We start from the raw sequence: 20,856 nt of genomic DNA, 5'->3' as shown, positions 1-20,856 counted from the left end.
CATATACCCTGAAAAAGTCCACTTGCTGTTTTCACAAACCCCTTAAATCTTACATCAAGGTCCCAGGAATGTAGGTAGAATGGGCAGACTAGTACTGTGGACCATGAAACCTTATATTTGCCTGTACTACACTTTCCAGGCATACCCGGCTTTCTGTTGTGAGTTACCTTTTACAGTGCCTTAACAGGTAGACTAATTTGTTAAAAAGAAAATACTTAGAAGTGCTGGGCGGTATACCGGTTCATACTGAATTCCAATTTTTTTTCCTGCGCGATATGAATTTCTCCCATACAGCAATACCGGTTGGGCCCCACCCCCCTCGAATGAATTATCAGCCCAGCGCTGCGCTGCGCTATCCCCCACATCGGGGAACTAATCATATGTGACAACCCCCCCGACTCCTTACATGACAGTGCGCTCAGCCCATCACCGGCCGAGGCGGGACATCGCTGAGGCCGACTGTGACGGATCCTAGAGTCACCCTACCTACTTGGATGGACTTTGGGACATTGCTATTTGTACCCCTCAGTTGATGTTGTCCAGTGACAAAGCTCAGTTAAAATACTTTTATTTACTGTTTTCATACACTTTTTGCACATGGTCTACCTTTTGCACACTGTCGACCTTTTGCACACGGTCCACCTCCTTTACACAATACACCTTTTGCACACTGTCGACCTTTTGCCCACGGTCCACATTTTGCACACAGTCCGACTTCTGCACACCTCCACCTTTTGCACTCAAGGCACTGTATAGGGAGAGCTATTTTAATAGGATTATCTCCCAGACTCGCTGTCGCCTGTATGGTCTTTACTGACCCTTCCCCCTGTGATGTCCTTCCTATAAAAGGAGACACTTGTCCCAAAATAAAGAGTTCTGATTTTATACCTGAAGACTGGTGTTGCCTGGTTCTTTGGGTACAAGGATGCAATAATCTCTAGTTCTGCCTGGGGATATTGCCAGGGATATGCTGGGGCTTGTCATCGGGAAGGAGAAGTCACTTTTGGCGGAGTCAGTCCGTCACAATCCAAGTAGGTAGGGCGACTCTAGGATCCGTCACACCGGTGATACACGGACGGCTCTGTGAAGTTCCCATCCCCAGGAAGCAGTAAGAGCAGCAGAGGGACCGTGAGGCCTGTTCCGGAGCAACGGGGGAACGTAGGAAGGTAAGTTTATTTTTGCATCCAGGGCACAGGATAGTACAGCGTAGCGGCTGATAATTATTTGGGGGGGGGGGAGAGAAGCCGCGAGGGGTCACATATGATTAGCTCCCTGATGTAGGGGACAGTGCAGCGCTGGGCTGATAAACCTGGGGGGGGGGGGGGGGGGAAGAGAAGCAGCACCCACGGGTCACATGCTTTGGGGGGGGGGGGGGTGAGCGAGAAGTACTGTTAAATACCGTGGAACCGCCATAATTTACAAAAATACCGTGATACACATTTTTGGTCATACCGCCCGGCTCTAATACTTAGTACATTGCTTGGGCCATAGGGAATAAAAAGCTATATACTAATCTATCCCAGGTCCTACTGTGGCTAGTGACTGGTAGAGCAGGCAGGTTCTGCACAGAGCTCTCATCTAAAAAGCAGGAAAAGACAGAAAGAGCAGAGTAGAGGAAATTGGCGCTGCAATGGTATCTAAAGGGGACTAGAGGTAGGCAAGTATAGATTTTTTTTCCTTACAGCCCCAGCAAAGTATTCATTAAAAAAAAACAAAAAACTGGAATACCCCTTTAAACCTGCTCACAAGGTGATTTTTGTGCTCCTACTGCTGTTACTAAGCCCATGAGAGTGCCCCTCCATGCCCCCCCTGACTATTTCAGGGGGCAGGAACAGAACTAGGCCATTTTACATAGACAACCTATTCACAAAACCCACTCTTTACTGCTATTGCATGGCTGGTGAAAGCACACTGGTCTTTAGAGGGAGAAGGGGTTGCTGATGCACTGGCTGATGCAACGAGCCGTTAGCAAAAAATTAAAAACAGCAGCGGAACAGCAGGGAATGAGTTCCACACCGAGTACGGAACTACTGATGATGACATACTAAAAAGGGAGATGGGACAGGGGATAACATTCAGGAGGCAGCACTGTATACATACAGCAGTAGAAACACAAGGGACAGCTGCCGAGAACTTTATGGGTGCTTTGAAATGAGAGTGAAGCCTCGATTTACATTTCAGAAACAGTGTAGATCCCATGGAAGGAGACAGGCTCAGATAGCAGGTACACAGTCCAGATTCTCTTTCTCGTGGACAAAGTATTAGCTAAGCACTTCCACCACTTCCTGTGTTCTGTCTTGGTCACTCTGCAGCTAGAACTAGACTGAAGCTGACAACAGGTAATGGACAGAACATTACAAAGTAGTTAGACACTTCGTGGCCAGAACTTTAAAGCAGTTTTCTGGGGTTAAGGAGTTATTTTTGGTATTTTCATGCTATGATGCTGTCTTGGTCCTGTTTCTTGCCCACACGACTGTCTGCATCTCACACCTACTGCTGTGTGGGAAGTCACTTTTTCTACACCAACTCATCCTCACAGCTAGAAACATAAGAAAATTAAAATCTACAGGAAGACATACATAGAATTTCTATAGTTACAAGACTTTTGCCGTAAGGAAATTATCGATTTCATCTTTAATCATGAGCTACTTTTTCTTTTTTTTCCCCAAGACAGAACGATTCCGTTGCAATGGCTTTTTCAATACATTGCTGGGGCAAACCATTTCTATAGAAGAATCTCTAATTTAGCTTTATAAACACCACATTTGTTAAGCCAGGTTTTATCTATAAACTTTTTAAGTCTATATCCATGCAACAGCAAGGTAAAGGTCAAAAATCACAAATAGTAGCCTGCTCTCTGTTTTTTATATTTTGCAAAAATTCAATAAAATCAGATTAAATCTTAATAGTTTTAGTATATACTCACATGACCCTAGAATATAAATACATTAGGTATTGCAATATTTAAAGTCTTTCATAATGCTGGTCCCTGGAGCTCCTGTCAGGGTGAAGCACCACCTCTTGGCCCTGGCATTGTCTTAAATAATAATCTCTAGGTGTTCCTATGGGTCAGTGGGCAGATCCTGCTTGCCGTGTATTTACAGTAAAAAAATCTGGTACAAAATGTGTTCCAAGATTTATTCTGGCCTCCAATGTCCACTTTCTGAAATACCAAATCATCAGAACAGCACAATGGCATAATTTCTAGCTATGTCAGTAAGAGACCTGCAGAAAAGGACCCGGCCTCCTATGCCCACTCCCACTGTATACATGCAGCAGTACAAGGATGTCACACTAACATTAAAGAGGTGATCCATAACACCACAACTACAGCCCCTGAAATCTTCTGGAAAAGGCAACAACATTTCCAGCAGGATTTCAGAAAGTTAAACAACATGGAGAAAATAAGAACAACCTCCTTGTCATGCTCCAGAACCATAAATGTTTTCCAGCTAATAGGAAGCAACTACCTGGGCCTTCTTATCCAAGGACAGGAAACATGGGAGGTTCTGCTTTTTCTCACCTTCAGGTTTCCAGTCCTTGGAGTTGAACCCTCTCTCCTGGACTCTTTCATAGGTGATGAAGAAAACAATAAAATCATTAAAGTGCCTCAATGGCAAATGATCATTATTTGGGGAGCGAACAGTAAAACATGACATACCATTTTTTGTTTTTGATGTTTTTTCACGTTTTGAAAATACTGAATCAAAGTAGTCATCATCTGATTCAACAAGGAAATCATTCAAACTGTTAAAATAAAAATTAAGATATAATTATAGATACATGTTATTAAAAAGGGTAGCCATAATGAAAATGTATATATTTTTCTATATTTTACAGAAGTAGTATATATTTTTGCAGTAGTGTGGTATACAACTTTCTCGTTGGCTCCGTTTACATCCTGTTTCTCCGGTGCAAGTATACCTCAGGAACCAGTCAAAAAGGTATGCCAACATATACCATGGCTTACTGGCAGTGGGTCCATTAAATTTAACGGAGCAGATGTAGTCAACTAATTACTATGTTCCACCCATTTTCCCATTACAGACTACATGTGCGGTATATGGAACAGTCAGTCAGTAGTTTACTATGTTTAGTCCGTTAAATAGTGTCATTAGAAAAAAAAAAAACTTGACATATTATGCAGACATGTCAAAAGCTTTTTTTGGTCAGGGTCTCTGAAGAAACGCCAACTGTCCTCTATATATAGCTGGGAGTGAAGAGAGCTGCAATGCACTTCTGTGGCTCCTATAAGATCAACTACGCTTTCCTATCTGAAAGAAGGATAGGACAGTTTTCTATGCTTTTATCCAGTACTCTTATGTATAAGCTATTTAAATGCCACTGTACCAAAACTCCAGAGTGAAGTCTTGCTTACCCCACCCACAGAAAGAGAATGAATAACAGCTTTCCATGTGAGTTTGTATAAAGGAAGAGCTGACAGTCACTGACTGCAGCCGCCTCAATGTTTTTATGTGCGTGGCCCTGCATTGCCATACCATTGGTAGCATAGGGGTTAAGTACTTCTGCACTGTCCAATTGAAAGTGAATACTACCAATAGTACAGTGATGTACGGATGAGCACATAAAAATGCTCTAGTGATATCAGCATCTCTAAGTGGCTCCTGGCATGCTTTATTAGGGGGGAGTTAAAAATAAGAATTAGAACCGGAACTGTGCTGGTATTTATAGTCCTACAATGAGTGCTCTGCTTCACAAGGCCTGACCACCACCTTAATGAAATGAAAACTCCAGAAGAGAGGAAAAGCAGCACTCCAACAATTAAAGTAGTGAGGTTTATTCACCCATAGGTGTGAAAATCCAATAGTAGCTTGGACTGTAACACTTACAGGTTAATAAACCTGACAACTTTGATTGTTCGGAGTACCACATCCCTTCTGGAGGGTAGGTTCACATGTGCAAATTTTGTCGCATATTTTCCACTGTGGATTTTGCTACCCATTAAAGTCAGTGGGTAGCAAAATCTGTTGCAGAAAAACTGGAGCAAAATATGCATGTGTGAATGAACCCTTCTAGAGTTACTCCCCACTAAAACTGTTTCTGCTAAGGGCAAATATAGTGCCTAATTTTATTTTTTTTATTATTTTTTTATTTTTATTAACAAACAAATGTTTTGAAAGATATAGTGTGAGATTAGCCCCAGTCACACAATAACAAAATAAACAGAAGCCATAGGTTTATGACTCTTTTATACATTCAGGCTCGTAGCAAATATATATTAATCATACCTGTTGCTTTGTTTATCCAAAACTTTCTTTGATAAGGTTTTTGGTGTCTTCAATTGCGTCAAAACTATAAAAGAAATATTAACTTGTTATTATAAGCTTATCTGCTTAACTGACACTGGGTTCTGATCAGCTTATAGTCAAGTCTGGGCCAGAAGCTGAGAATGTACAGAAAAAAGCCAAGCCAGAACATGAGAATGAAGGTGTAATTCTACACACAAACTTCTAGATGGACAAAAAGTTAAACTACTAACAACTGGTAATAGCTAGCTGGGCTTTCACATCCATAAGATGTGTTACTTCACTGTTCTAAAGCTAAACAAAATGTTCAATGCAAAAAACAAAAAAGGTAAAAAAAATTTAAAAAAAATTATAATAATAACAACAATAACAATAAATTATAATTACAATTAAAAAAGGGAAATTATCTTTGTTTTATGCTGCCGGTGGTTTGGACAGCATGAAACCAGAGGCAGTCTCCTAAAAGGAGTTATCCACCATAAGGTGATTTTAGTACGTACCTGGCAGACAGTAATGGACATGCTTAGGAAGGATCTGCGCTTGTCTTCGGGCTAAATGGCTAAATGTGGTGAGATTACCATAACACTGTGGCTAGCTTTTTGTGAACTGGGATTTCCTGTTTTAGTTTTTTTTTTTTTTACTACAAATCCCATAATTCCATTTTCTTCCCTCCCACACATCAGCCACCCCTCCCATTAAAACATAAATGAGCTGCATCCATCAAAAGACCTGTGGATTTCAATCAGGGTGCCTACAGCTGTTTCATTAGTTTCAGATTGATCCCTCCACCCACTGAAGCAGACAGGCTCCGTGTCATCAGCTAACTAGTGAGTCCGGTCTCGGCAACACTGTAACCTGGGAAAAATCTGAGACAGCAGTCATTTTGTATGCTGTTAAAAATAAATATTGGGGTGAAAGTCACATAAGAATTGTGAAAAAAAAGTAACACACAGGTACAGACACTAGATTATGAACTACACTAACTTTACAGCCCTGTAGCATACTCAAATAAAAAAAAAAAATCTTGGAATACCCCTTAAGGACGCAGGACGCAAATGTACGTCCTGGTGCGGTGGTACTTAACGGACCAGGACGCACATTTACATCCTGTACATAACCGCGGGCATTGGAGCGATGCCCGTGTCATGCGCGGCTGATCCCGGCTGCTGATCGCAGCCAGGGACCCGCCGGCAATGGCCGACGCCCGCGATCTTGCGGGCGTCCGCCATTAACCCCTCAGATTCCGGGATCAATACAGATCCCGGCATCTGCGGCAGTACGCGATTTCAATGAATGATCTGATCGCCCGCAGCGCTGCTGTGGGGATCCGATCATTCAGAATGCCGCACGGAGGTCCCCTCACCTGCCTCTGTCCGGCTCCCGGTGTCTTCTGCTCTGGTCTGAGATCGAGCAGACCAGAGCAGAAGATGACCGATAGAACAGATCAGTATTAGCAATCATGGTATTGCTATGAATAGTCCCCTATGGGGACTATTCAAGTGTTAAATATTTTTTTTATTTATTTATTTATTTTAAAATTAAAAGTAAAAAAAAAAAAAAAAAAAAAGTGAAAAATCCCCTCCTCCAATAAAAAAGTAAAACGTTTTTTCCTATTTTACCCCCAAAAAGCATAAAAAAGAAATTTAATAGACATTTGGTATCGCCGCGTGCGTAAATGTCCGAACTATTAAAATAAAATGTTAATGATCCCGTACGGTGAACGGCGTGAACGTAAAAAAAAAAAAAAAAAAATTGCTACTTTTTTTAAACATTTTATTTTAAAGAAAATTATAAAAAATGTATTCTAAGTTTTTTATATGCAAATGTGGTATCAAAAACAAAATACAGATCATGGTGCAAAAAATGAGCCCTCATACCGCCGCTTATACGGAAAAATTAAAAAGTTATAGGTCATCAAAATAAAAGGATTATAAACGTACAAATTTGGTTAAAAAGTTTGTGATTTTTTTTTTTAACAACAATATAAAAGTATGTAATAATGGGTATCATTTTAATCGTATTGACCCTCAGAATAAAGAACACACGTCATTTTTACCGTAAATTGTACGGCGTGAAAACGAAACCTTCCAAAATTAGCAAAATTGCGTTCTTTTTCATTTCCCCAGAAAAATAGTGTTTTTTTGGTTGCGCCATATATTTTATGATATAATGAGTGATTTCATTACAAAGGACAACTGGTCATGCAAAAACAAGCCCTCATACTAGTCTGGCGATGAAAATATAAAAAAAGAGTTATGATTTTTTAGAAGGGGAGGAGGAAAAAACGAAAACGTAAAAATTTAATTGTCCGAGTCCTTAAGGCCAAAATGGGCCGATTCCTTAAAGGGTTAAAGAAAACATGCTGTGATCTACTCTGAAAAGACAGGGTTTCCAAGAAGTCAAAAGGTTAAAAATACATCCTGAACAGGCTAACTAGTTATGATGGGTGGTCTCTGCAGCTGTTTTCCACCATGATGGCGACCAGACACCCCAATTTCTGGCAGGTTTTAAAGCATACCTTTAATTTCAAAAGTGGTTTTAAAACTGGCATGGGTTTTCTAGATTAACCCATCAGAGTGGTGTTAGGGTGATTTTAGTGCCCTCACTGCTATTATTGAGTTCCTCTATGGTGCACAGATATTTATCACTTTTAGGGGGCTGGACTATAGCTATGCTACATGCCAGTAGTACACACAGGGCCTACTTTCCATTTTGGTCCAGCTGACCACAGCACAACACCTACCGTATATACTCGAGTATAAGCCGAGTTTTTCAGCACGATTTTTCTTGCTGAAAATACCCCCCTCTGCTTATACTCGAGTGAACTCTCCACCCGCAGTGGTCTTCAACCTGCGGACCTCCAGAGGGTTCAAAACTACAACTCCCAGCAAGCCCGGGCAGCCATCAGCCCCCTCTCACCCCCTTTAGTTCTGTACAGTACTCACCTCCGCTCGGCGCTGGTCCGGTGCTGCAGGACTGTCCGGTGAGGAGGTCGTCCGGTGGGATAGTGGTTCCGGGCTGCTATCTTCACCGGGGAGGCCTCTTCTAAGCGCTTCGGGCCCGGCCCCAGAATAGTCACGTTGCCTTGACAACGACGCAGAGGTACGTTCATTGCCAACATACTTCTGCGTCATCGTCAAGGCAACGCCTCTATTCCGGGCCGGAAGAGCGGAGAAGAGGCGGCCCCAGTGAAGATAGCAGCCCGGAACCACTATCCCACCGGACGACCTCCTCACCGGACAGCCCTGCAGCACCGGACCAGCGCCGAGCGGAGGTGAGTACTGTACAGAACTAAAGGGGGGTGAGAGGGGGCTGGATGATGTCGAAGGCCGCAGTGGTCTTGAACCTGCGAACCTCCGTAGGTTTCAAAACTACAACTCCCAGCAAGCCCGGGCAGCCATCTTGCTGGGAGTTGTAGTTTTGAAACCTCTGGAGGTCCGCAGGTTGAAGACCACTGCGGGCGGATGATGACAAGAGGATGATGAAGGGAGGGTGTGGGATGATGACAAGAGGATGATGAAGGGGGGTGTGGGATGATGAAGGGGGGGGTGTGGGATGATGAAGGGGGTGGGGATGATGAAGGGGGGTGGGGATGATGAAGGGGGGTGGGGATGATGACAAGGGGATGATGAAGGGGGGTGTGGGATGATGACAGGTGATGATGATGAGGGTCTGGATGATGACAGGCGGTGATGATGATGAGGGTGTTAATGACGGGGGTCTGGATGATGACAGGGGGGGGATGATTTATTTCCCACCCTAGGCTTATACTTGAGTCAATAACTTTTCCTGGGATTTTGGGTTGAAATTAGGGGTCTCGGCTTATACTCGAGTATATACGGTACTCATTATCGCTAAATTGCACTGAACTGAAAAGACTGGCAAAGTTCTGGGGGATGATTTAGAGTATGCTTCTTTTAGAAGCTATGAGGAGGGAGAAGAGGATTTTCTAATAGCTGTTAGTGATTTTGTACCGGCCATATAACTGCCAATTTCCCCTCTTTTTATAACGGGCATTCACAACGGGTGCATTTTTATAGTGTGAAAGCGCCCTTAGCAGAAATGAAAGAAAAAGCAGCAGCACAGCAAGCTGCACTAAGCTGTGGCTGAAGTGAGAGGAGAGCCTTGATTTACCTTTTAGAGACAAAGTGGATTTTCTGGAGACAGGCTTACTAATGCAGGCTCTTTCTCTACTGCACATAGCACTAGCTAAGATCCACCATTACTTCCAGAATTTTTGTCCTAGTCTCTATTACTAAAGATTGACATTGCAAAGAAGTGCGACATCTAACTGCCTTCATATTTTTTTCGGAGTAAATTTTTGGTCTATGAAGTAATCTTTAAATAAGCAACCGCACGTACCATCAAATGAAGCAAAGTTGTTTGAAATTACAGTAAACAAACCCAAACAAACATGAAGTAAATAAGGTTTCTTAAAAAGGTAACTAATCATCCTTATGCAGCAGGATATCAATAAGTCTCTTTATTGCAACTTCATAGCTTAAGGGTATGTTCGCACAGGTGGATTACTTGCGGAATTTGCGCAGCGGATTTTGCTACCATTGACTTTAATGGGTCAGCAGAAAATCCACAATAACAAGATTTGCAACTTAAAATATTAAGGAGAGATGTTCAGAAATGGAGGAAAGGATTTCTTCAGTAGAGGATGAAGTACAAGCAGTTAAATCTCAGATAACTAAAATATTAAAAAGAGAACAAAACCCTGGCCGAGAAAGTAATAGATATGGAGGATCGCTCCAGAAGGAGTAATTTAAGAATAGTAGGGATTACAGAAGGGGCAGAGGGAAACGATCTAAGGCGATCTAAGGCATTTCCTAAGGCGGTGGATGTTTACAATATGTGAGGAAAAACTTTTCACCTTTTTTCCCACATCGAAAGGGCACACACAATACCTAGTCAGATCACACAAGGCAGTAAATATCCAAGGGCAATTATTGTGAAACTGTTAAACGCGAGAGACAGGGATACCTTATGCAGATTACAAGGGGGGGGGGGGGGGGGGAAGAAATAATGTTTGAAAACAAAAAAGGAGATGATTTTCCCCGACTACGCAACAGAAACTCTGAGGAAGAGAAAGCTATTTAAAACAGTAAAAAGAAGGTTATATCAAAATGGAGCAAAATTTTCACTGTTATTTCCAGCAAGAGTGCGTGTAAGGTATAATGAGCAAACTCTTTTTCAGTAATGTAAACGAAGCAACAGAATGGATGGATAAACAGGGCTTACAAAAGGTAGTAATAGAGTACATTTAGAGGAGGTTGAGGATCAGGAAACATGCTAGGCAAGAGGCTTGCCAAGAATTGGGGTAAGCCATAAAAAGGGGGTGGGGGTGGGGGGAGCACCTTTCTTCCTTTTGTTTTTTTTGTTTTTTGAATTATGTTTTTTTTATTTTTACATAAAAATATTTTTACATTTTCCCCCCCCCCCCCCCCCCCTCAGTTTTGTCCACTTCCATACCTCCATACTTACACCTCCTCTTTTCTCTCTACTGAGAGAACGGGGGGGGGGGGGGGGAAGGAAGAACTAAAAGGATAAAATGATAAAGTTGGGTACATGGTTGATAGCGTGGAATATTAGGGGATTAGGAGATAAGGTAAAAAAGAGTTGCCGTTATGGAAGTTATAAAGAATCACTTACCGGGAGTAGTAGGATTAATAGAAACCCACCCAACGCAGGAAACAATAGGGGTGTTAAAAAGAAATTGGTGGTCGTATAGTTATCACTCATGTTTTACGTCACAATCAAGGGGAGTGTCTGTTTTAATTCACAGAAACATCAAATGGGAATTGTACGGCAAATGTATAGATAAATATGGAAGGTATGTAGTTTTGCACGGAAATTTAGAGAGGCTAACCTTTATAATTGTATTTGTATATATATCCCCTCCATTTACGCACAGGGTGTTAGAGGAGATATTAGAATTTTGTGGGGAGAAAAATGCTTGCCCCATCTTTATACAGGGGGATCTTAATTCAGTAATGGAAGAAGAAATAGGTTAAGGGGTAAAAATAGTGTTGTAATAAAAAAAGGGGTCACCATTATTAAAATATTGTCAAGAGGTGGGATTAATAGATATGTGGAGAGTTAAAAATCCAGCAAAAAGAATTTACTCCTGTTGGAACAAAACATGTCAAACACTATCAAGAATAGACATGTGCCTAGCAAATAAAGAGGGATCCCCTAAGATAGGAAAAATAAGATATCTTGCTCGCTGTGTCTCAGACCACACCCCAATAGAAATTAATATTAACACGCATATATCAGAAATAAATGGGATTAAAAAAATAAACCCTTATTGGTTGGAATTAATAGACAAAAGATAGAGGAGCATAGGGAGGAATTTTTCCTATTTAATTGGGGTACAACATCAGAACAGATGGTATGGGGCACAGCGAAATCCTTTTTGAGGGGAGAAGTGATATGGGCCATTTCCAGAAAAAAGAATTAAATATGTATTTAGAAGAAAAAAGAATAAATTAAAATTTTTGGGACAACAAAAATATATGGGAGTCAGGAAAACCTAATAAAAGGCTCATGAACATAATACAGAATCAACAAGGCAAATCTCATATTAATTAAATAAAAAGCAGTACAGGGAAAGTATGTAGGGAACCGGAGGAAATCAGAGAAGAATTTGTAAAATACTATAAAAAAAAAATATACACAGATTAAACACCCCAAAGAAATAATTGTTAAATATTTGGACAATATAAAGATGCCCAGACTATCAATACAACAAGCGAAAGAAACGGGGGGGCCCAATGACCCTTAGGGAGTTAGAAGAAGCTTTAAATAAGATCAAAGGGCAAACGAGTCCCGGCGGGGACGGGTTCCCGTTTGAAATATATAGGAAATTTTGGAGAATCCTTATCCCAGCTCTGCTTAGAACTATAAATAGTTCTTTAAAAATAGGAACCTTACCCGAAACAAAGAAAGAAGCAGAAATAATATTATTGTTGAAACCGAATAAAGATATGGAATCATATCGTCCAATATCATTATTGAACACGGACGTAAAGATCCTGGCGAAGGATCTGGCATTGCGTTTGGAAAAAAAGGTAGGGGAACTGGTGCATAAAGATCAATGCGGATTTATCCCAGGTAGGATGACCAAGCATAATATCTACAGGACCCTTACCAGAGGACAGTCGGTGGAGGGAACCCACTCCAACCTGTCACTTGACGCAAGTGAAGCGTTTGACAGGGTGGAGTGGGAGATTGGGTGGGTTTCAGAAGGATTATATAGAAATGATCAAGATGCTATATAATGGAGCGGAAGCTAGAATAAATATAGAAGGGAAAAGATCAGAGAGTTTTTTTGTGACACGGGGTACAAGGCAGGGATGCCCCTTATCTCCTCTACTTTTTGCGCTAGTGGTCGAACCCCTGGCGGTTAAAGTCAGAGAAGATCAGCAAATAAAAGGATTTGGAGTGGAGGGGGATGGGGATAAAATATCACTATAGGCAGACATATTATATTTGGAAAAGCCAGAAAACTCCATAGAGAAGGTTATGGAAGTGATTGGGGAATATGGGAACTATGAAGGTTTGGTTATAAACTGGGAGAAATCAGTGCTATTTCCATTAGGTAAAGTAGAACTGGAAATAATTAAGGAGCTTAGAATCCTGGATAAAGGAGAAAGTTTTTCTTATTTAGGCGTACAGATATCTGGGAAAATACGAGAATATCACAAAATAAACATATCCATTGATAAAAAGAAATTGGAAAACAAGGTAAGAACATGGAATAAACGGAATCTTACGAGAGCAGAGAGGATAGTCTTAATTAAAACAGTAATTCTACCAAAACTATTATACATCTTTGGAGCGGCCCCTATCTGGTGCGAGAAAATAATTTTTTGAAGGATAATAGCTATGCTAAACGCCCTAATATGGGGAAGGAAAAAAATGAGGATAAAAATAGAATACTTAAGTAAAGGAAGAGAGAAGGGAGGACTGAAAATTCCTGATATACAGGGATATTTTTTAGCAAGTCAGATGTACTACGTGGTGGAGTGGAGGAGATTTGGAATTTTTAAAAATATCATGGAAAAAACAAAAGGGAAATACGAAAATATTTATCAGGTTCTTGAGTCAGGCCAGTTAAAGAAGGGAGGTGGAAGGAAAATGCTATAATAGTAGGGATTTGTAAAACCTGGGAAAACTTTAAAAAAGAATTGAAAATAACGTGAATATTCGAGACAGCGCCAACTTGGCATAATGTAAAACTTGAAAGAGGTAGCCAAGCTGGAAACTAACAAGCTGCAAAGTAGTGGATGTAAAATTTTTAGAGACGTGTGGAGAAAAGGAGAGTTAACCCCCTTAAGGTTTTTGCACTTTCGTTTTTTCCTCCTTACCTTTTAAAAATCATAACCCTTTCAATTTTTCACCTAAAAATCCATATTATGGCTTATTTTTTGCGTTACCAATTCTACTTTGCAGTCATTTTACCCAAAAATTCACGGCAAAAAAAAAATTATTGTGCGACAAAATCTCGTGCGTAAAAATGACACCTTATTCTTTAGGTCCATACGGTTAAAATCATACCCTACTTACATAGGTTGGATAGTCGTACTTCGGAAAAAAATCATAACTACATGCAGGAAAATGTATACGTTTAACCTCTTCAGGACATAGGGCGTATGGATACGCCCTGCATTCCGAGTCCTTAAGGACCGAGGGCGTATCCATACGCCCGTGGGAAATCCGGTCCCCACCGCTAGCCGGTTGGGGACCGGAGCCGGATGCCTGCTGAAATCACGGCATATCGCCAGGGGGGTTATTATGTCCCCCATGTTGGCGATGGCCGCAGATCGCTGGACAATTCAGTCCAGCGATCTGCGGCGATTCCGGGTCAATCGGGTCTCCAGTGACCCGGACTTACAGGGGTGAGGTGGCATCAGGGCACCTGCTGCGGGTGTCACTCCCGCAACCCGCTCCACCCCTCTTCCGGAGGATGTGAGCAGGTGCGGGAAGTTGACCCCGGCAGCTGGGGACCCCGATCCCCGGCGTCCCTGTTGGGAACGGGGCCCCAGGAGCAGCGGCGGCGGCGAGGGACTGACCTGTGTGCGGCGGCGTGGAGCAGCAGTTGGAGGTGAGTGATAGCCTTCTGCTGTTCCTTAGCAACAGCTCCAAGCATGCAAAAAGGGCATGCTGGGAGATGTAGTTATGCAACAGCATGAGGCAGACCACCACAACTCCCAGCATTCCCTTATGGGCATGCCGGGACTTCTAGTTTTGCAACAGCTGGAGGCACATTTTTTCTATGGAAAAGTGTACCTTCAGCTGTTGTATAACTACAACCCCCAGCTTGCACAAACAGCTAAAGTGCATGCTGGGAGTTGTAGTGGTGCATCTGCTGGTTGCATAACTACAACTCCCAGCATGCCCGTTGGCTGTCGGTGACGGCTGAGAGTTGTAGTTTTGAAACAGCTGAAAGCACACTGGTTGTGAAACTCATTTTTTTTTTACCTAACTCAGTGTTTCATGACCGGTGTGCCTCCAGCTGTTGCAAACTACAACTCCCAGCATGCACCGTTCAGTGTGAACAATGCCATAGTGTGTGATGATTTTGAGGATGTGGAATCATTGTGGGTAGAATTATAAAAGGAGGGAAATACTGAAAAAATAATATTTGGTGTAATCTACAGACCCCCTAATATCACTGAAGAGATAGAAGGTCAGCTGTATAAACAAATAGAGAGGGCCGCCCGGGGCGGTACAGTGGTAATAATGGGAGATTTTAACTATCCAGATATAGATTGGGGTCCGGGGTTGGCTAAAACTACAAAGGGGCGACAATTCCTAAATTTATTGCAGGATAATTTTATGGGCCAGTTTGTGGAGGACCCAACAAGAAGTGATGCCTTGTTGGATCTGATCATTTCCAACAACACAGAGCTGGTTGGTAATGTAACTGTGCGGGAAAACCTTGGTAATAGCGACCACAATATAGTTACTTTTGACTTAAAATGTAGAAAACAAAGACAGACGGGGAAGGCAAAAACATATAACTTTAAAAAGGCAAACTTCCCTGGGCTGAGGGCTGCACTACAGGACATAGACTGGGGGGAAGTGTTCTCAAATACTGATACAGAAGGTAAATGGGACATCTTTAAATCAACTCTAAATAACTATACATCTAAATATATACCAAAGGGGAACAAATATAAACGATTAAAACTAAATCCTACATGGATGACACATGATGTTAAAAGAGCAATAAACAACAAAAAAATAGCCTTCAAAAAAATACAAATCTGATGGGTCAGCTATAACATTTAAACAGTACAAGGAGCTTAATAAAATCTGTAAAAATGTAATAAAAACAGCAAAAATTCAAAATGAGAGACAGGTGGCCAAAGAAAGCAAAACTAATCCTAAATATTTTTTTAGATATATAAATGCAAAAAAGCCAAGGACAGAGCATGTAGGACCCCTTAATAATGATAATGGGGAGGTTGTCACAGGCGATCAAGAGAAGGCGGAGCTACTGAATGGGTTCTTTAGTTCTGTATACACTATGGAAAAAGGAGCTGACATTGGCCAGGTCAGTGCTGGTAACACATCATGTAATGTACTGAACTGGCTTAATGTAGAGATGGTACAAGGTAAGTTAAGTGATATAAATGTAAGCAAATCTCCAGGACCATATGGACTACACCCAAGAGTTCTTAGAGAGGTAAGTTCAGTAATATCTGTACCCCTGTTCATGATATTTAGAGATTCACTGGTGTCTGGTATTGTGCCAAGGGACTGGCGCAAGGCGAATGTGGTGCCAATCTTCAAAAAGGGCTCTAGGTCTTCCCCAGGAAACTATAGACCGGTAAGTTTAACGTGCATTGTGGGTAAATTGTTTGAAGGACTTATAAGGGATTACATACAGGAATACATAGGGGATAATAGTATTATAAGTGATAGCCAGCATGGGTTTACTAAGGATAGAAGTTGTCAAACCAATCTAATTTGCTTTTATGAAGAGGTGAGTAGAAGCCTTGACAGAGGAATGGCTGTGGATATAGTGTTTCTGGATTTTGCTAAAGCGTTTGATACTGTCCCTCACAGACGTCTGACAGGTAAGTTAAGGTCTTTGGGTTTGGAAATTTTAGTTTGTAACTGGATTGAACACTGGCTCATGGATCGTACCCAGAGAGTGGTGGTCAATGATTCGTACTCTGATTGGTCCCCGGTTATTAGTGGTGTACCCCAAGGTTCAGTACTGGGCCCGCTGTTGTATAATTTATTTATCAATGATATAGAGGATGGCATTAACAGCTCTGTTTCTATCTTTGCAGATGACACCAAGCTTTGTAGCACAGTACAGTCTATAGAGGATGTGCATAAGTTACAAGATGACTTGGATAGACTAAGTGTCTGGGCATCCACTTGGCAAATGAGGTTCAATGTGGATAAATGTAAAGTTATGCATCTGGGTACAAATAACCTGCACGCGTCGTATGTCTTAGGGGGGATTAAACTGGCAGAGTCACTGGTAGAGAAGGATCTGGGTGTACTTGTAGATCACAGACTACAGAATAGCATGCAATGTCAGGCTGCTGCTTCCAAAGCCGGCAGGATATTGTCATGTATCAAAAGAGGCATGGACTCAAGGGACAGGGACATAATACTCCCCCTTTATAAATCATTGGTACGGCCTCACCTGGAATATGCTGTTCAGTTTTGGGCACCAGTCCATAAAAGGGACACTGTGGAGCTGGAAAGGGTGCAGAGACGCGCGACTAAACTAATATGGGGCATGGAACATCTTAGCTATGAGGAGCGATTAAAGGAGTTACAATTGTTTAGTCTTGAGAAGAGACGTTTAAGGGGGGATATGATAAACGTATATAATTATATTAATGGCCCATACAAAAAATATGGAGAAAAACTGTTCCAGGTTAAACCCCCCCAAAGGACGAGGGGGCACTCCCTCCGTCTGGAGAAGAAAAAGTTTAGTCTCAAGGGGCGACACACCTTCTTTACCGTGAGGACTGTGAATTTATGGAACGGTCTACCTCAGGAACAGGTCACAGCAGGAACAATTAACAGCTTTAAAACAGGATTAGATACATTCCTGGAACAAAATAAGATTAATGCTTATGAAGAAATATAAAATCTCATCCCTTCCCCAATATCGCGCCACACCCCTACCCCTTAATTCCCTGGTTGAACTTGATGGACATATGTCTTTTTTCGACCGTACTAACTATGTAACTGAGTTAGGTCACAAACACAGTGATACATAACCAGTGTGCCTACAGCTGTTGCAAAACTAAAACTCAGCATGTACAGTCTGTCAGCGCATGCTGGGAGTTGTAGTTTTGCAACAGCTGGATGTTCCCCCCTCCCCAATGTGAAGTACAGGGTACACTCACATGGGCGGAGGTTTACAGTAAGTATCCAGCTGCAAGTTTCAGCTGCAGAAAATTTTCTGCCGCAGCTAAAACTGCCAGCAAGAAACTACTGTGAACCCCCGCCCGTGAGACTGTACCCTAAAAACACTACACTACCACAAAATAAAATAAAAAGTAAAAAACACTACATATACACATACCCCTACACAGCCCCCCTCCCCAATAAAAATGAAAAACGTCTGGTACGCCACTGTTTCCAAAACGGAGCCTCCAGCTGTTGCAAAACAACTACTCCCAGTATTACTGACTGTCCAGGCATGCTGGGAGTTTTAAAACAGCTGGAGGCACCCTGTTTGGGAATCACTGGCATAGAATTACCCCCATGTCCACCCTATGCAAGTCCCTAATTTAGGCCTCAAATGCGCATGGCGCTCTCACTTTGGAGCCCTGTCGTATATCAAGGCAACAGTTTAGGGTCACATATGGGGTATCGCCGTACTCGGGAGAAATTGTGTTACAAATTTTGGGGGCATTTTCTGCTTTTACCCTTTTTAAAAATGTAAATTTTTTGGGAAAACAAGCATTTTAGGTAAAAAAAATTTTTTTTTTTTTTTTTTTTTTTACATATGCAAAAGTTGTGAAACACCTGTGGGGTATAAAGGTTCACTTAACCCCTTGTTACGTTCCCCAAGGGGTCTAGTTTCCAAAATGGTATGCCATGTGGTTTTTTTTTTTTTGCTGTCCTGGCACCATAGGGGCTTCCTAAATGAGGCATGCCCCCATAGCAAAATTTGCTTCCAAAAAGCCAAATGTGACTACTCAAATTTTGGGGGGTATGTTCTGCTATTACCCTTTTTAAAAAATTTAAAATTTTTGGGAAAACAAGCATTTTTGCTAAATTTTTTTTTTTTTTTTTTTTTTTTTACATTTGCAAAAGTCATGAAACACCTGTGGGGTATTAAGGCTCCCTTTATCCCATGTTACATTCCCCGAGGGGTCTAGTTTCCAAAATAGTATGCCATTTTTTTTTTTATTTTTTTTGCTGTTTTGACACCCTAGGGGCTTCCTAAAGGTGACATTCCCCCCAAAAACCATTTCAGAAAAATGTTCTGTCCAAAATCCCCTTGTCGCTCCTTCGCTTCTGAGCCTTCTACTGCGCCCGCCGAACACTTTACATACACATATGAGGTATGGGCTTACTCGAGAGAAATTGGGCTACAAATACAAGGAAAAATTTTCTCCTTTTACCACTTGCAAAAATTCAAAAACTGGGTCTACAAGAACATGCGAGTGTAAAAAAATGAAGATTTTGAATTTTCTCCTTCACTTTGCTGCTATTCCTGTGAAACACCTAAAGGGTTAATACACTTACTGAATGTCATTTTGAATACTTTGGGGGTGTAGTTTTTATAATGGGTTCATTTATGGGGTATTTCTAATATGAAGACCCTTCAAAAAACTGAACTGGTCCCTGAAAAATATTGAGTTTGAAAATTTTGTGAAAAATTTCAAAATTGCTGCTTAACTTTGAAGCCCTCTGATGTCTTCCAAAAGTAAAAACTCATAAATTTTATGATGCAAACATAAAGTAGACATATTGTATATGTGAACCCAAAAAAAAAAATATTTTGAATATCCATTTTCCTTACAAGCAGAGAGCTTCAAAGTTAGAAAAATGCACAATTTTCATTTTTCCATCAAATTTGGGGATTTTTCAACAAGAAAGGAGGCAAGTTACCACTAAGTTAAAGTAGAATATGTCACGAAAAAACAAACAATCTCGGAATCAGAATGATAACTAAAAGCATTCCAGAGTTATTAATGTTTAAAGTGACAGTGGTCAGATTTGCAAAAAACGCTCTGGTCCTTAAGGTGTAAAATGGCCTGGTCCTTAAGGGGTCAAGGACCAGGTCAATTTTATTTTTGCATTGTCGTTTTTTTCATCCTTGCCTTCTAAAAATCATAAGCCTTATATTTTCATCCACAGACCCATATGAGGGCATGTTTTTTGTGTGACCAATTTTACATTGTAAATGACATATCCAAGAGGAAAAGAAAGCATGTCTGCACTCACCATGTATGAATCATAAAATTTGGTCTTTATTGCTGGGAGCTGCCTTCCCTCCCGGGTGCAGGGAGGGAAGTCAGCTCCCAGCTTGAAGCCGAAGCATATCAATAGAACGACAGCGCGGTTTTACGTCAATCCAGTTCCTCATCCTTTGGATTACTAAACAGGTACATATGGGAAAAGGGGGAGGAGTGACCCATCACCAAAGAATATACATATATAGCAGATAAAATATAAATGTAGTAAAACAAAGGACAACCTTATCCAGCGATCTATGAATGAGCTGAGATCATTTCTTCCATTCAAGCCTAGGGGGCCCAATGCTTTCAGTTTCATGATCCATTTTGCTTCACAATGCAAAAGTTTAAATGCGCTTGTCCACACCTTGCGTTTGTTGAGGGATATGTTCTAAATCTGCAAAACGAATTTCATTTGGCAAGAATCTTATGTCTTGGTTTCTTTGGATGTTGAAAACCTTTATACCTGCATCCCTTGGGATGCAGGTATACGGGCTATGTCACATTTCCTTTCCTTTTCTGGAAAATCAAATTAGTTCATTAGTTTCCTTGCGGAAGCACTTCAATTTGTATTGAGTAACAATACTTTCATTTTTAATAATGTATGGTATAAACCGATACATGGAACCCCTATGGGGTCCCCTGTGTCATGTACGCAGGCAAATATTTACTTGGCAATATTGGAACAGACATCCATCCATCCTCTCAGGAACCCCTTCACTCGCTAAGCGAAGCGCTTCCTGAGATATGTGGATGACATTTTAATAGTATGGGACGGTACTAAAAAAAAAAAAACATCGTAAACTATTTAAATACAAATGATATGAGTAGGTTATTCACCTATGAATATGGAGGTAAATCTTTAAACTTTTTAGATGTTACGCTTTGCATTGACAGACTAACTTTAACAGTTGATAGAAGACAGAGGAAAAACGGCACTCACCAGGACTTAATTTCTTCATGCTTTATTGCAGGTAAAATAGTCACATTAAAAGGGAGACATACAGCTAGTATCCAGCAGAACCCCGTTTCACCGATCCAATATACCCACAGTGCCGCTCGCACCTCTTCACACTTAGGACTAACTTTAACAACTACAGGCTACAGAAAAAATATAGCCAAAAATTCAT

At 41.2% G+C, this 20,856-nt stretch overlaps 1 protein-coding gene across 1 annotated transcript in view; it reads right to left on the bottom strand.

The window, feature by feature from the left end:
- LOC130291112 (germ cell nuclear acidic protein-like) overlaps positions 1 to 20,856 on the bottom strand; it is a 41,926-nt gene that overhangs the window by 10,617 nt on the left and 10,453 nt on the right. Inside the window, exons 5-6 of the mRNA XM_056539534.1 lie at positions 5,250 to 5,313; positions 3,662 to 3,747 (exon numbers count right to left, since the gene is read on the bottom strand). Of these exons, the coding sequence (XP_056395509.1) occupies positions 3,662 to 3,747; positions 5,250 to 5,313 (150 nt within the window). The remainder of the gene's footprint in view (positions 1 to 3,661; positions 3,748 to 5,249; positions 5,314 to 20,856) is intronic.

This window comes from Hyla sarda, chromosome 9 (genome assembly GCF_029499605.1).
Source record: "Hyla sarda isolate aHylSar1 chromosome 9, aHylSar1.hap1, whole genome shotgun sequence".
NCBI lineage: Eukaryota > Metazoa > Chordata > Amphibia > Anura > Hylidae > Hyla > Hyla sarda.
Note: the sequence above shows the minus strand (reverse complement) of the source record. Positions and strands in the feature narration are given on the sequence as shown.